At 39.8% G+C, this 16,361-nt stretch overlaps 1 protein-coding gene across 6 annotated transcripts in view; it reads right to left on the reverse strand.

Moving 5' to 3' along the window:
* Window positions 1–16,313, reverse strand: part of PWWP2B (PWWP domain containing 2B) — a 38,278-nt gene extending 21,965 nt beyond the window's left edge. For 5 of the 6 annotated variants that reach the window (XR_003094998.1, XR_003094997.1, XM_006027577.3 and 2 more), the window contains exons 1-3: window positions 16,190–16,313; window positions 13,014–13,412; window positions 800–2,426 (exon numbers count right to left, since the gene is read on the reverse strand). Coding sequence is in view for 4 of the 6 variants with exons in the window: in XM_006027577.3 (XP_006027639.1) it covers window positions 818–2,426; window positions 13,014–13,156 (1,752 nt within the window). In the remaining 2 variants the exon portion in view is untranslated. Of the gene's footprint in view, window positions 1–799; window positions 2,427–13,013; window positions 13,413–15,996; window positions 16,014–16,189 lie in introns of those variants that run through there. The other variant, XM_025208821.1, reaches the window with a different exon arrangement.
* Window positions 16,314–16,361: the final 48 nt, after the last annotated feature.

Raw genomic sequence — 16,361 nt, forward strand, 5'->3', positions numbered from 1 at the left:
AAACAAAAACAACTTCCTCACACTAGAAACTTCATGAGAAAACTATCAGTGCCCAGCATAAAGGTTTCTCCTACGAAGAGAATAAGGAAAATATGAGACAAAAGTAACGAACCAATGCTGAAATCTAATGGAACCATAGCACAAACCTAACACTGTAGTTACAAAGAAAAGGTTTTCCCATCAGTTAAGACTGCATTTTTCTTAGGAGAAAATTTAGTTTCTTTTCTGGTTTAAACATCTTTCACCATGCTCCCATTCCATGTGCATCATAGAGGACTCTGTTCACCATGATGGCAACCTGAAGATGGTGGCTAACTGACAAATGTAGATCATATGCAAGTCACTGGGAGTTTAGCACCGACTTTGATCTGGTCAGGCCCTATAAAAAGGACAGTTTAAAAAAAAGCCAGGAGGCAACTCCAGCCATAGCAGAATGAGTTTCGGTCCAATTTCCCCACATGCTGGTAGGCAAGTGTTATGCCCAGTTGAAAGATAATGCACTGACTGTTCAAAGATGAGTTAGCGACTTCTCTGCCCAGTGTCCCATTCCCCATAGTTAGAAACTGGTGTATAATTCTTGTAAGAGGGCCCAATTCCAGTTGTTTCGCTGAACTCACCACTTCTGAAATTCAGGCCATTTAAGATGCCCAAGAACCCAGGTCTAAAAAAATTTTAACCCCAAGCTTTTAAGGAATTCAAAGACAATTAAGTAAAACAAAATACAAAAACATAAAAGAAACAGGATCTCTAGAAGATTGTTAGCTACTGTACAGGAAGTATCAGTCCAGCATACACTCACCTGGTACTGGAGGCAAAGTTATGTTTCAAATTGTGTTAAGAGATCTCTTATTTCTGGGGTCAGATGCTCTACTGCCTTTGCAGCTTCTGTAATAGCTTTCCGATACATCCCTTTCTTCTTACGATTAAATCTCAGTTTGAAATATTCAGAGAAAGGAGAGAGTTTTGAAACAGATAAGAATGAAGTCGTTGGAGAACCAAACCATGATACTTTAGCTTCTCGCCAGGAAGGTTCTCCATTTTCCTTTTGGCTAAGGTTTATGTCAAGAACGCGAGCTGGCCACCATGGAAAACCATGAATTTTACCCCAAACAATATCCCCCACTGAAACAGTTCTTCCATCTTCAGTGACGCATTTAGAGACACTTTGTGTATGTAGTCTAACTGTTAAGGGCGGCACAATTTTACGCTCATCTTTTGAAGATGAAGAGACAGATGCATCATCACCAGGTAAAAAGTCACACATTTCTGGTGATGTTACTTCTGAACTAGAAGATTTGGATTCGTCTAGACTGTCATTACTACACACTGATAAACTAGAAGAATCTGCTTTCCTTTTACGATAATTCATAAGAAAAGCCAAGTTATCACGTCCATCTTTACCTTGGGGAAATCTCTTAAAGTCATCATCTTCACCTGAACTCCCTGAAGACATCTCAGCTAAACTTCTATCTGCAGATTCCTCATTATAAAATGCAGCAGGACTGATCTCATCAATAAGCTCTGCTTTATAAATTGACACGCTCTGACCATCGTTTATTCGGTGGGGTTTCAGTCTGATTTTTGGAGGTGGAACATCTGCATTGGAATGCACAGGCCTAGTTAACTTCAGTTTTGGAATGGAAGCAAGTTGGCCACTAGCCGACTTATCCATAAAACATTTGGTTTCCTGACATCGTTCAGAGTCTCTGGTCTCCTCTTGGTCCTCCCCTCCATTCTGCAATATTCGCTGGGAGCAAAATGGTTTAACTGAGCCGTGAACCCGGGAGGGAATTTTCACAACTTCACCTTTACCTTGTGGCGTGCTGTAGGATATTTTTATAACTGGAGTTCGATGCACCAATTCACCGGAAAATTTGTCTTCCTCCCTCTTTTCTCTTTTGTTCCTTTTCTCTACATAATCCGAATCACTGTGCTTTTTCTGTTCCTTGTCCTGAATGCTTAGCTTCCTCCTCGTTTTAGCATTTTGCCTGGCTGTGTTAGCTTCCTCTGGGTTCAGAGTGTTTTTACATTTTTCACAGAGCACTTGCCTTGGCCTCAGTCTTATAGTGCTCATAATGAGCCTTCCCGGGTCTCTATTTCGTGACAACCGTCTTTTTGTCCTCTTTATAGTCCTTGGAGGTGGTTGAGGAACCCATTGATTATATGTATGTCTTAACCATAAGGGAGGAGGAAAAGGAGCTCCCTCAAAATAGGGAGGGTAAGGAGGAACATTGCCTGGTGGAGGAGGTGGCAGAAGAGGAGGTACTTGTTCATCATTGTTGCTCTTGGGAGGTTTTTCACTAGATGGCTGTGAATCACTCTCACCCGGCACAGTCTCTTTGCCTTTGGGGATCCAGTTAGTGCAAGCATTAGCAGGAGGCTCCTCTTGCTTCGGCAACGAAGATGGAAGACAGAACAATCCAGACCTACAAATGGCATAGGAAGGAAAAAAAGAAAGCAGCAGAAATCAGAACAGTTTGAAAGGTGTTTCTCTGATAACAGTAAACTTACCAAAAATGTTATTTTATTCAAGTGTCTCCCACACTGAAGCCAGTGCTTTTCCTTCATTTTAAGAGGAAACACCATTAAGCACAATGAAAAAGTACAATTTATGAACTAGCAAGAGATATTTTCTACTCTGTAGATGGAAAGTCCAAAATGAGCTGTGCATTGATTTCTCCACCTTCCCTCACATGCACCAAAGTTTTGTTCCATTTACACAACCCAGGATATGTAACTTGTTTCTAAGACTATCACATTCACAAAGCCAGTAAAACCTCAAACAAAGGCGGCATAGGGGAAAGTAGAATATTGAGAGTTTTGTGGGTATCACTTAACACTGTTTCAATATGCTAAGTTTTCAGTTTCTCATTAAATAGCTGAGCTACCCAATTTGCACACCCATGGTTAACTGTATGAACAAACTCTCAGATTGCGTTTTCACGCATGGTATTTTATAATAGGTCTCCCCCAAGCCTTAAAAAATTGCCTCTTACTATACTCTTAAAGAAAAAAAAAGAAAGGGGAAAAAAGGTGGGGGGGGGAGGGGAGACGGACAAAAAAAACCCTATGCTACTTTGCCAGTATAGCCAAATGATGAGAAAATGTCCTATTTATTCAATGCCCTGTTCTAGTCCTCTTGCAGGTACCTCTTTGCATTTCAAAGTCTCCTTCTAAAAAAGGAAGAAAAAAAATTATTTATAGAGGTTACTTGTGAATTTCAGCTGTCCCAACCATTACTACGCTGTTGCTCAGACACTTCACAGCTGGTCTGATCTCTGATGCTGTACCCATGTAAGGGCCAGGCTCAAATCTGTGGAGAATGGGAAGGCAAGCCTATAAGCTGTAACACTGCTTATTCATACCAGTCCTTTATTGATTTTTCCCACCTTGCCCACCCAAATTATAGTGGCAGCATGCTGCAGATACCCTTGCTTAGCCTGACCTTTTGAATTTTCTTGCTTGCTCAAACATCAGTACACAGAACTGCTGAGGGATACGCTGAAATAATGGGTTTCCACTGTGGAAAGTTTCCAATTGCAATATAAAACAAAAAAAAAATTCTCTATGTTGGAAAGGATTAATGAAAGAGGCATGTTCTTTATAACCACATGACCAGCAAGCTGATTCTCCCTGCGAGATTCTTCTTTGTGATTAGATTTACCTAAGTGCACTCAGCACTTTGTTCCACTGGTTTATTAACAGTTTGTCCTTGACTGACTCAGAATAAATACATTGCAGGTAAGATACTCATTTTGTAAAGGCCTCCCTATTGCATCTCAGTGATTGTCTTACCATTATTATTATTATCATTATTATTATTATTATTATTAAATAGCCTCAATACTTTCCCAGATCCAAGCCAGGTTCTTTCTGGCTCAAGATTTACCAGTACTATATCCTACAGAATGCTTTTTGCTGTCAGGTGCTCCATTTTTCCTCCAACAAAATCCAGTATGGAGTCAGCAGCCACTATATTAAGATCTCAACTTCCCCCTTGAATCCTGAGGCAAGCTGCATCTACTAAGGCCTAGTGCAAGATGATATGGAGTAGAGTAGCTTAAAGGGGCAGCCTTAACAGCAATGACCTTTAAAAATATAGTAGTGTCTGATACTATTAGAAAGGACAAACACCTCTTTTGTGTGAATGGAAACGGGCTACCATCTCAGCTCTTGTAATAGAGATGACCCTCTTGAATAATGACACGGGTGAGCTATTTTTGTCCTGAAAATATCTACAAGATATCTCTGTGATTATCCCTCACTGCGATGCAGCTACAAAGTCTTTTCTACCTTCCAGACCTCTTTTTACTCACATTCTCCCTCAACATTTAGCAGCACAAATAAAACAGTCAAATAACAGCAAAGAGCTGTCAGTGTAGCATAGCATCTTTTCATTGTTGCTAACATAACTATATGGTCCTTTATTTTTAGATTCCTTGGTAGTGGGGCTATTTACAGCTGCTTACTAAATTCCTTCCCAATTTCTTACAATAGGAGACCTAGTCTCTTTTTAAATAGAAAGCCTTTTGAGCATCTCAGACACCGGGTTTGAGTGAGTTATCATGTGCTGTTCTTAAGAGTCTTGATGATTTATACTTTGTTTTTCTGATGGGGGGGGGGAGAAGGACTGTCAACACTTACAGTAGAAAAGAAGAAGTTTGGAGGTAGCTTTGGATGTGAGAAAACAGCATGTTATAAACAGGTCTGAACACAAACTTATCTAGCACTATCAAACAAGCATTCCCACTTCTTAAATAAATATTCAATGTTTTACAAGCAAGTTCTGTGAAGTTAAAAAAAATATGGAGGGCAGGGTTACTTCTAGGCGAGCCACCGGCTATTTTTAGGTTGAGATTATATGATCTCTTTTCCTCCTCAGCTCTCTGCTTTTCTTGTTAGTATTAGCAAGAACCTTTTCCTGCATAAGAAGGTGGCATCACTAGCCTACACAAAGGGGATTTGTTTCCCCCCTGCTCAGAGCATACTTGAGGAAGATTGAAGAGAAAACTCCTTCAACCTGTCCTCAACCAGCAGCACAAGGCAGTGAGAACAGGAACATAGTACAGTCAAAAATAAGGAACAAGTTCATCGAGTCAGAAAATGGGGCTGTCAAACTGACTGCCCCACGAGGCACCCAGACCACCACTACCAAGACTCCTGTACTTCTTCAGTAGTTTGTCCTGAATTTGCACCAAGAGTTGGATTAGATGACTCTCGAGGTCCCCAACCAACTCTACAATTCTTCCCCAACTCTTAACCCAGAATGAAGCGTTTTTATAAAAGGAGATGACCAAGCTCCCCTCCCCAACTGCAAATCTTCTTAGGCTATTGCTCTTTCAGGTGCATGTTGCCTCCCCATGCTAAGCAGAAAAGAGGGAGGCTCTTCTTCCTAGAAGCTTTAATAAGACAAATATTAGTAGAGGTCACATAATCTCCGACAAAATTTTTTTTTTTTTAAATTTTTCCCCAGACTAAAAACAGCCTTGCAAAACCCATTGATGCTCCTCTCCCCCCTTGTTCCTCTGATTTATTACAGTTACAATTCACTATGTTCATTTTTCTTTTTCCAGACATTCTTAATCATAGGCCAAAACTCTCTCATTTAACTCACATGAGAAAGTCTACCAGTGTTAAAATAAATAAGTTGCATAACTGATTTCTATGTATTTTGATACCAAGTCATTGCTATTCTCTCTTACTATCTTTTCAGGTGAGGTACCAAATTATTCTAACTTTTAACATTTTAAAACTGTCTTTTCTAAGGAGGAAAAAAAATTTTCCCTTCACTTTGAGAGAGAGATTAGGTTATCTTGACCATTTTCATCTTTAATGACCCTGTCTACTTGACATGTACTTTCCAAATTGCAAGACTGACTCAGTCCAGACAAAAAGCACTGAAAGACATAATTTAGAACCAAGTCATTTTGTTCCAAGACTTTTAAGTCAAGCCTGATATTAAAATGGTTTGAAGTGAAAGAGCCTGCTAATACATTTGCTCTAAAGCAACCACAGTTTGTACATCCAATCCAAAATATAATGGAAACTAAGGCAGTGTTATTTTTCATGCAGCTGTAACTGTGCAACACTTTGATTATTCAATCATGTGAATATTCTTATTTGGACAAGGCAGGATCATGTAATAAGAGGAACTCTTTCCTCCCCACCAAACCCCTCCCCACCAACCCAGTACCACATTTAGATATAAACTCCTTCATTCTACAAACAGATTGAGGGATTTCACCTGAACTATAGAAGTTATTAAGGAAAGCAGGTTGGATCAGCCCATTCTGTTCTGTAAAGGCCTTATCTCTCCAGCCTCAGTTATATGAGCAAAGTACTAATTTCAGTGGAACTCCTTTCTCTAGGATCTGCTGTAGGATCTGAGCCTTAACTCTGTCCACAGCTGCACTAGCAACAGATGTGTGTGAAAAGGCACTGGTTCACTGGCAGAGAGTGCCCAGTTCTTAAATTTAACCAGAATTAATGCATAGTCCTCAAAATGTCAAAGTTCACTAGGACATTCTTTGCCACAGTAATGAAGCCTTACTAGGACCAAGGCCACACTCAATCACTCTGCTATTAAATCTTCCCCAGAAAATGGAATGACACTGTTTTAGGGAAAGTTTTCAGTTCTGTGTATTAAAGAAAGTCTCTTCCATATTAATTCTATAAGCCATAATGCCATACAAATTGGATTTTCAGAATTGACAAAAAAACTAGCAAATGCACATTTTAAAAAAGTAATTAAGGTCCATAAACAGTGCTATCCATTAAGCCAGGTCAACTATGGCAAGTGGAGACCAATACATAACCTGATCACAACTCCCGAGTGCACGTAAAATTAACTCAACAGGCCTTATTTAAGAAAGCTTAGTAAGTTTTAAGTCACCAAACTATTACAAGTCTGCATTCTCTACTTGAGTTGGTCAATTTTTTCTTTAAATCAGAGCTTCTCTCTGCAATAAAGATTCCATGGAAATATCAGTTATTTATATCACTGCAATGTCTAGAAGGATCAACCACATCAGAGCACTGTTTTGCTAACCTGTATGCAAGAACATAAAAAAAACACCAGTACTAACTGCAGAGAGCTTACAGTCTAGACACAATCACACTGCTGTGTATCAGGACATTGATGCACAAGCCCATTAGTCATCTGACTAGCTGAAGTAATTCTGTTGGTAGTTTCCTCTACACCACCCTTCTTTGTGGAGGGATTGTACCAGCTGTTCCTTACTCATATTTGCAATCCCTTTCCCCTTGCCAAGTCATTTTTCAGCCCTGGTTGTCCTGTACACTCAGACTCAGGTAGCAGTAGTGGCCAAGATGTCTTTCCATACTTTGGGAAGGATTTGTATACATATATGATCATAGTTACCCAGCATCAGACTGCTGCAACAACCATGCCCTTCGGTAATTTAAAAATGGCAGTTACATTCATGTGCAACTGATTTTCAGTTATTTTGGTGACAGTTTAAAGTAATTCTTCTGGATCAATTTCTCCCAGTCTTTCCCCACCACAGTTTATGATCATACTGAGCTGAAAGGCAAAGATTTTGCCAGGCTATTAGCTGAAGTTAAGTGGATATTTGCAGAGAAGGCAAACAAGTGTTGGGGGGTAGCTGTACAATCTCTCTGGGACAACTACAGGCAATTGATGAAATCAATAGTAAAAACACAGCCCTACAGGAGCAGAGAGTTCCCTCTGTTGTAATTTTTGGCTTCTAACAAGACACCAAAAATCTAGGGAACTATTCCCATTCCCAGGAACCAAAACCTAACATTGTAATATATTCTCCAAAGCCAAAAAAAAATAAAACAAAAAAAAGTGAAGGGAACTGGTTGCTCCCAAGGGGCCATATTTTGCTACTACAAAGCCAGCACATTTTTGTTTCACTCAATTTAAAAAGTCAAGGGGTTTATTTTTCAATAAAACCATTTCCCTTCATGACACCATTTCAGTTTAATTCTTGACGCAGAGGGTCGGAACAAAGGCCGTGTTGCTTTTACCACCACCTTGCATGCACCATTTGAGAAATTTCACCCATCCATGAGTCCCATCTCATAAGGAAAGACAAGTATCCAAGGAGACTAGGTACCATGCCCAGCATTTGAACCTATTTATATACTTATGTGACTCACCTCGCCATAGGATTTATGCTATTCTCCTCTGTTCAAACAAAATTATAAGCAAGAATAAAATATATCTTAGTCTGAATAGGGCTTTTTTTTTTTTTTTTTTTTTTTTATATACACACCTCGTCACCTACATTTCCTCTCACTGAAAGCTGTACAAAAAATAAGATGCTCCAGTCAAATTCAGCTGTAGAAAGATTAAGAAATGTTAAAGTAAAAAGCATCAAAACTAGGAAATTCTTTACAGACCCAGGACGCCCTCTAGAATTCGGGACATCTGCAAAGAAATTCTAGACATGCTTAGGCCTCTTCAATAGCTTTTAATCATCTTGCTTGTAAAAGCTAAGTATATTGCATGTGCTTCTTGTTCCAAACTTCTCAATTCAAGTCCAGTTTTCACTGCAGAGAGTAATAAAATTTCAGTGAAATCCATTTTTTCCTCACTTGTTGGAACATGCTATCTATCTGCACACTGTCATTATTGATTCAGCATATTCATATCTGCTCAGTGATAAACTGTGCATTTTCAATTTATCAAGCTTAAGAGATGCCAAAAAGCAGCTAGATATTAGTCTTCAGAATATACCATAGCATGCGACTTTAGTCTCAGTGGTGACATTTTAAGCTGCAAGGTGTTTAAGGAAAAAAAGACCACATTTATTAGTCACAGACATGAAAGAGGGAGGCCTCTTCTCTCCAGAGACGACACATGGATGAGCAACCACCATCTTTTAATGCTGCAAAAGGAAACGGTTCTGAGGTTTCTATCAGGTGTATATCTTAGACCTAGATTAAGGACAAAGACTCCCTTATTTAAGTATGCACTTAATTGGTTTTTGATAAGTACCAAGCTCCCCAGCTCAAAAGAAACACTTTTAGTTGTTGGAAAGGAAACTGAACCCCATATTCCCAAGCTGACACACAGTTGAGCAAAATATTTTCTGTTCTTTCCCTGAAACTTACAGTTGCTACAAATGGAAAGATGGCTGATGATGAGTTGACACCATTCTCTACAGGTGAAGTCATTATGCCCCCACAAGACAAGAATCTGCCTCCAAAGGTTTAGATTGCAGGGTCCAGGATTTAGTCAAGCTAGAAGTTTACTAGATAACTTCTAGTAAGAGAGCTAGGCTCACTGAACAAGTCCCCAGTATTTAACCCAATGTAAGTAGGCGTACAGTCATAAAGGTCACATAAATTTTGGGTAGGGAACTGCAAGAGGGGGATGATCAATTGGTAAGATCAAAGCCTCAAACCTTGCTGAGAAGTCCTGCTACTAAGAGGACATTTCTTACCCCAAAACTGCTCAAGGCTCGAGCGTTACCTCCTTCATAATTTCCCTTTGTAGATACCGATTGGAAACTTCCCACCCGCTACTGCAGCTCTCTCTAATCACACAGTGATTTTTAAAGAAATGTAAAGTTCTTTTAAAGATATTTAAAAGAAACACCTCTGGGTTATTACACTGATCTTCTTCACATTTCAAAAACAGAAAGGCAATGACCATGATTGGCACTGCAGCATCCCCAAAAGCACCTTACAGCTGTTTACCCTGCTGCTGCCTGTTTAAACTTGTGGTATTTGGTTCCATCTTGACACCTCTGTACTGCCTAATAAAGAGCTTAACAGAAGCATTTTGGGGGAGGTCCAGGGTAGCCTAATAAGGTATAACCAATTTCAGTAGTTAACAGATAAGAGAATTCACCTTTTGTCTTCAATTCTTCCTTACCCCACCACAAATCAGAAACCCATCTGGCACTTCTATGATTATTTGGAAAAATGTAAATAGTTGATCAAGCTTTGGACGTTTGACATTGACATGTTTGTCAAGACCTTCTTTAATAGAAGACTCCCTAAATTAAGATGAGGTTTCAGGAAGTTCTTTTTTCTGGGACCTCACAGACTCAGGGCAGTCTAAACATATTTGTTTGAATTAACTTGGGAAAGGCAGAGAAAGATTCTGGAAGTCTTTTAAAATACCCAGAAAGGGGCCTATTAACATAGCATCTTCTTGATTCCACTAAGAAGGAAATCACCAGAAAGTTGGAAGAGGAAGGGGGGGGAGGGGAAAACCCAACATGAAAACCCACAAGAGATAGGAATCAAGGATTTTTTTGTTTTTTTTTTTTTTCCAAATGACGTAGGAAGGTTGAAACCTGGATTTTTAAAACAGCAAATACCTAACTGTGCAATTAGAAATTATGCAAGTTAGATGCCAAGTAACCACTAAAAACAGGCACTAGGCACCTTTAAAATGGAATTTTAACTGGGTGAAGTATCTATCTGTATCACACAGCTTCTAAATACTTTTGACAATTTGGCTTCAAGTTCCTGTGTCCGACCAATCCCATATATAGGTAAGCACTGCCATTCAAGGCTGATGTAAAAAAATAAATTCAGAAGTCTTTTTTCATATGTTCTTTGAAGAGAGGCCTTGACAGGTTGTGCTGGAATGAAATAGACTATTCAATAAATGCGTAGTCAATAATCAGCCCTAGCTCAGAATATAAATACAGGATATGTATGAGCTAAAATCCTTCCCTTAGCTTGCCATTTTTCATATTAAAAAAAATTAGTGATTCTCATTACGTTACTGTCTGGCAGTATTGTTATTATTAATGTCCTTACAACACCTGAAAAAAATCTATCTATCTAGAATTAAAGTACCTCCTGTGAGAGAATCTCTCTTACCCTCCACAAAACTAGCCTTTCAGATTCAGGAACCCTTCCTTTCCAGGTCAGAAGAGGTCCTGACCCCTTCAAAGCTGGTACAATATATTCATAGTGGCATTGTGGCAGAAAACAGTCATGGGAATCTGCCACTGCAGGAGGATCCCCAATCCAGCTAAAGAAAAGAGAAGAACATGAAAAAGGCCAACAATACCTCAAGGATTTAAAAGCATATGCAAAAAAAAAAAAAAAAAAAAAAAGGAAAGAGCACTGACATTTTAGGGTGGCTGACTCCTGCAGGAATACAGAAAAACAATACAAAACTACAGCAGAAATTCCAGAAAGGCAAATTCAAATGGTGGAATGAACCCACATTATTGGCTTCAGCTTCTCCAGCAAGAGAGAAATCAATAAAGCTGCAGTCCCTCTCCAGTGGCTCACTACATAATGCAAGGATTTCTAGGGATATTTGATAATATTAGTAATGCTAGCTGGCTGCTTGGACAATGGAAAGGAAAACACATGAATCCCCAATTAACTACATTTTTTAGATTGAAATGTTTTAGTGCTATGCTCACACATACTGAAGATAATGAGGTAGATGGCTAAAATTCACATGAAACCATATGTTAAGTCATGTGACTTTAATATTAATGGTTTCTGGCACATCTAATTAAGAGATAAAGCCAGTAGGATAATTGTCAAAGGATAATGGTTTCACACTGCTGGAAAAAAGCTATAGCAAAGTCTAGGCATTTATTAAGGAAAAATTTGAGGCCTTCAAAAAGCAGGAGACATTTACAGTTCCCACTCTGAAAATAAAACACTGAAGGAAAGCCAATACATTTACATTTGATTAATGTCTCATCCTTCTCATATCACTCATCTAGTAGGGATATCCCATTATCATGCATTGATATATTCCAGAGACTTTATCACACCAAAGGATTAAATAAAGAGATACTGGTATTCCAGATGATTTAGATAATTGGCATATACACTGTTCTTTAGCCAATCAGAAGCCAGACTGTTTTTTAAAACATCACTTCAGATTTATAAAGTTTATTTCATAGATGTTTAAATGAATTGCCAACTCGGATGTATAAGCATTCCGCTATCAATAAATAAGGATTAGTCACCTAATTAGTTATTATACATTTCATTATGGCCAACAGATTTCTTTTGTTAAGAGTTTTGTGATTATTTAATCACAAATGTAAAGCATATGTCAACTTGAAATATGTTTATGTACATTGCTATATAGTTATATGCTAATCAATATTGTTACTACACTATTCTTTTTGCTAAGCATATTAGCTCCAAATATATGGCAAATAAAGTATTTCACTTAACTGTTTAAAATGATAACCTACTTAAAGCTAATCTGCTCATGCTTTGCATAATGCAAAAATAAGAGGGGCAATATTAGATAGTTTCTCCAAGATAAAGCTGTTGAAGGGTATGGTACTCATGAACAAAGAAAGAAAGTCTATAATTATGGCAGCCTCTGACATCATGTGTGTCTATGCACTCACACCAGCACACCCCAAGATACTGCACAAGCACATCAGCTGTAAGAACTTTGCTAAGTTGAAAAATTTTTATTCAGTCAAATCATCTTCTTTGGAAAAGCGTGTCTTTTTTGCTCCAACATGAAGTCTGAAATCTGCAAGCAACCCCTTTAACATTGAGGGCACTTCAGCAGATGGACTCAATTCCCTGTCTGATGGGACACTTTCCTTCATATTTTACAGCCATAAAAGTGTTACTTTCAAATGCTTTCACATTGCTGGGTTTTTCCCCCCTCACCTTTTAAACCCCTCTACCCTAGGTACTAAGTAGTGGTGCTAGGCTGATTTGGGGTAGGAACTGGGCAGCCACCTTCTGAAAGTGATTTCTTCCCCCCCAAAAAAGCATTTTTAAGAGCGAAAGGTGAAAAAAAAAAAAAGAGAGAAATCCAACCCAAGCCCAGAGCTTTCTTTTTTTTTTTTAAAGCCACCCCCCCTCCTTTTGAAGCATCCCCTCCCCCAACTCCGATGTGCAATGCAACCTTAACTCTTTAATCTGATTATGGCCTAATCCCTCCTCCTCCCCAGCTGCTCTGCTCTCTCTGTGCAGCAGGCCCCAAGCTGGAGAGAAACTTCTCAGTTGCAATCCCCTTTGCAAACATTTCGGGTAACAATCAAAGCATTGCGGGCTCCTACTTTTTAGTGCAGTCTAGGAGGATCCCAGTGAAACGCCTCTCCCCGCAGCTCAAGGTGACCACCAATGTGTCGTTCACCATCTGCTCCACCAGCACCGGCAGCCAGGAGCCGACCTGCAGCTCCTTCGCCTCAGCTTCCTCCATGCTTGCCGGAGCTCGGCGCCCGCCTCGGTGCAGCTGGAGCGCGGCTGCGATCTCCCAGCCGGCCTCGCTCGGGCCCGCTGCCCGCTCCGCGCCGCTCTCCCCTCCCCCGCTGCTGCTCCTGCCGCTGCTGCCGCCGGGATGGCTACACCGGCCGCTGCGATGACCTCATGGCTCCAGGCTCCCCCTCAGTTGGGAGGATTAGTAGGTGCGCTGACGTCACAATGCTTCCCTCCCGGGAACGTTCCACGGCCGAATCCTGCAACAATTGGCTACAGTTCAGGGTGATTATTGGAGAAGAGCATGTCAGTTACACTGAGGCTGCTGCTGCTGCTGCCCATGGTGGGCCTGGCAGGGCATCTCCTCTCACCCCCACGGCACAGCATCCCACACAAGGGTCACTAGGTCTCCACTCTGCAGTACCCATTGAGGTGCAGCGCCAGGGGCTCACCCCTCTTCCTGCGAAGTGGTCTCCACGAGCATCAAGCCACCCCCTCCAAAAATCCTTAATGGTTTAGAGTAAGGGGTTTCCTTTCTGCCCCAGACTGATGGTTAGGGGTTAATTACAACCTGCCCACTCCCCCTCCACCCCAAACACACTGAACAAATCATTTGGACATGGCAAAGAGTCAGGGAGTTGTCTCTTCCTGTCCCAGATTGTTCTCTGGGAAGAGAACCACATCACCATTTACTCCTACTCTGTACACATTGACTGCCCTCCTGCACAGTTGGTAAGAGGTAGTCTTTAAAAGTAAAATATGAGATTTTCCAAAAGATATCAGTAACCCAGTGTATTCCAAAGGACTATAAAGGCAGTTCAAATAGCCTTTCTAATGCTGACAGATATGTAAATCCAGGAAATCATTTTTACCCTTTTAATAGGTTAGCTGCTATCTTAAATTTGCTTTCTTAGGACACTAAGAAAAGCCAGTTTCTCTCATATCCCTTTATACTCCAAAAGCTTACTCTGAATGGTTTGACAGTCTTGTAGTTCTGTAAGTGAGAGAGTGAAATTTCAGGAAATTGCATGCAATTCAAATGCCTCACTAGAACCCAAAGTTAAGTGCTTGATTACAAATAGGAAATATTGTAAAATGTGCTTTAAAATTACTTCAATGAAGAATTTAAACTCCAGAGAAACAAGACTGGGTTTATTGCTTCAGTTTTCTTTCAAGCAATAAAAACTTCAGATTCCAAAATGCCTCTTTCTAAGTAATACATTGTGGTACAGGAAAAACTAAAAACATTTTGTAGGTTTAACTTAGGAAAAAAGACACTGTTCTGTACATTTTGAAACAGATTTTTTAGTAGGCAGTAGAGCAAAAAGGTGTTGAATTAGAAAAGGAATGCTTCATAAGAAAATCTCTTCATATACAGGGGTATCCTCCTCCAAGAGGACTTCCCCCCAACCCCCATACCAACATTGGACAGATTCCTTTTAAGACTATGTTTACAGGACACAATTTTCTGCTATCATTTAAGTAACAATTCAACAAAGTTATTTTCAATAATAACAATAAATAAAACAAAGGCTGAATGGGCAGTTCTCCAGGTTCCTGTTTAGGCCTGTTAAGGCAAAGCAATAAGGAAGTAAAAAACAGTTTGATCAGGAAAGACATTAGATTAAAAGTATGGTTGAAAGCTGTTCTTTCTTTTTAGACCTAGTCGAAGAGGTGCTCAGTTTGTCTCAGAGATTTTAAATCCTCCTTTAGACTTCAAATGTACCAAACTATTTGTGAAGTATTACTCGGTTGGGCCTATACACAGTGTAACAATGAACACAGACAACTGCTTCTTGCTAAGTAATGCTGTATTCAGGAGGGGTCCAAGGTCAATCAACCCTTCCTGTCCATCCCACTCTCAGATTAGCTCTTTAAATATATGCCCACAAAAAGATGTCAAAAACGTTTTGCATTCATTGTCTCATAAACCTGTATGTGTGTGTGTGTGTATGTGTGTGTATATAGATATATATACACACTGTTTTATATATATATATATATATATATGGAGAGAGAGAGAAGGCTGTTCAAAAGTACAAGAAATCTTTTGGTTAAATAAGATTCAAAAGAGAAATCGGACTTTCACTCACATTAGTCACAGAAAGGAATTTGCCATTACATATGTATTTTAAGAGGCCAGTGATGGCAATCATGTAACTAGGAATTACAGGTTTATATTTTTTAAAGGAATATGCACTTCCTGTTTCCAAGGTGAGCAAAAGCTTTTATTTTTAATGAAAAACTACTTTAAAAGCAACACTGGCACTTATGATGAATAAAGCAGTAAATAAAATACATTTTGCCATCTATTCAGACAAGGAAACATTACCATTTGTATATTTGGATCAGCTCACTTATTGCTGATATTTCAAATCTGTGCTACACTGACCCTTTTGACTACAGTCTTAATAGCAGAAAATACATTTATGCTGCATTTAGTTTAAAAGCTTGAAAAAGTTATTTTTTTTTAAACAACTCTCTGAGCAAGAGGATTTTAAAATACAGATTCCTTCAAGTCGTGTTTATAGCAGTAAAGGTCATTTAACAACCCACACAGTTCAATCTAAAATAAACCTAAAGCAGTAGATGGATCATTTGTAGGGCTCAGAAAAGAGTAGCTACAGCTTGCACACATCTAAATATTACAGTTCTCTACTTCATTTAAATCCCCTTTTTTGGTGTGACCCACAAAGAGAGCTACAGTGTTGCAAATTAATAAAGCAAGATGGTGGGGTCACTGCTCTTACAGTCCTCAGACTTGTTAACTCCATTACTTCAGCCTCTATACGGTTGTTTGGGAGAGGAGGGTGTTTGGGGGGAGGATGGGGGGCAATGTTTTACCAGGTAAGAAAGGTTTCTTTCCTTGGTCATTTGAAGTTGGTCGCAGTGGATCTGAAATGCAGATGTAAATGGAAAAGAGCAGCCAAAAGCAACAGAGGGAACAAGCAAAGCCCGCACAAGATGAACCCCAGCAAATGAGGATGTTGCAAAGGCAGCGAAATAAAGGAAGAGAAAAGGCTCTGGCTGACGTTACCTGAGCGATCAGTCTCCAGCCCTTTAACAATTACTGTGTTTGACAATTTAGGAGGTTACTGTGTGGCATTTACTTTCCAACACACCCCCTCTAGCGGCCACACGCCACCGCGGCTCCCCGGCCTGACCTCTCCAGCCGCCCCTGGCAGGAGGCGCCGCCCCCGCTGCAGGGG

Source organism: Alligator sinensis, unplaced genomic scaffold (genome assembly GCF_000455745.1).
Source record: "Alligator sinensis unplaced genomic scaffold, ASM45574v1 scaffold195_2, whole genome shotgun sequence".
NCBI lineage: Eukaryota > Metazoa > Chordata > Crocodylia > Alligatoridae > Alligator > Alligator sinensis.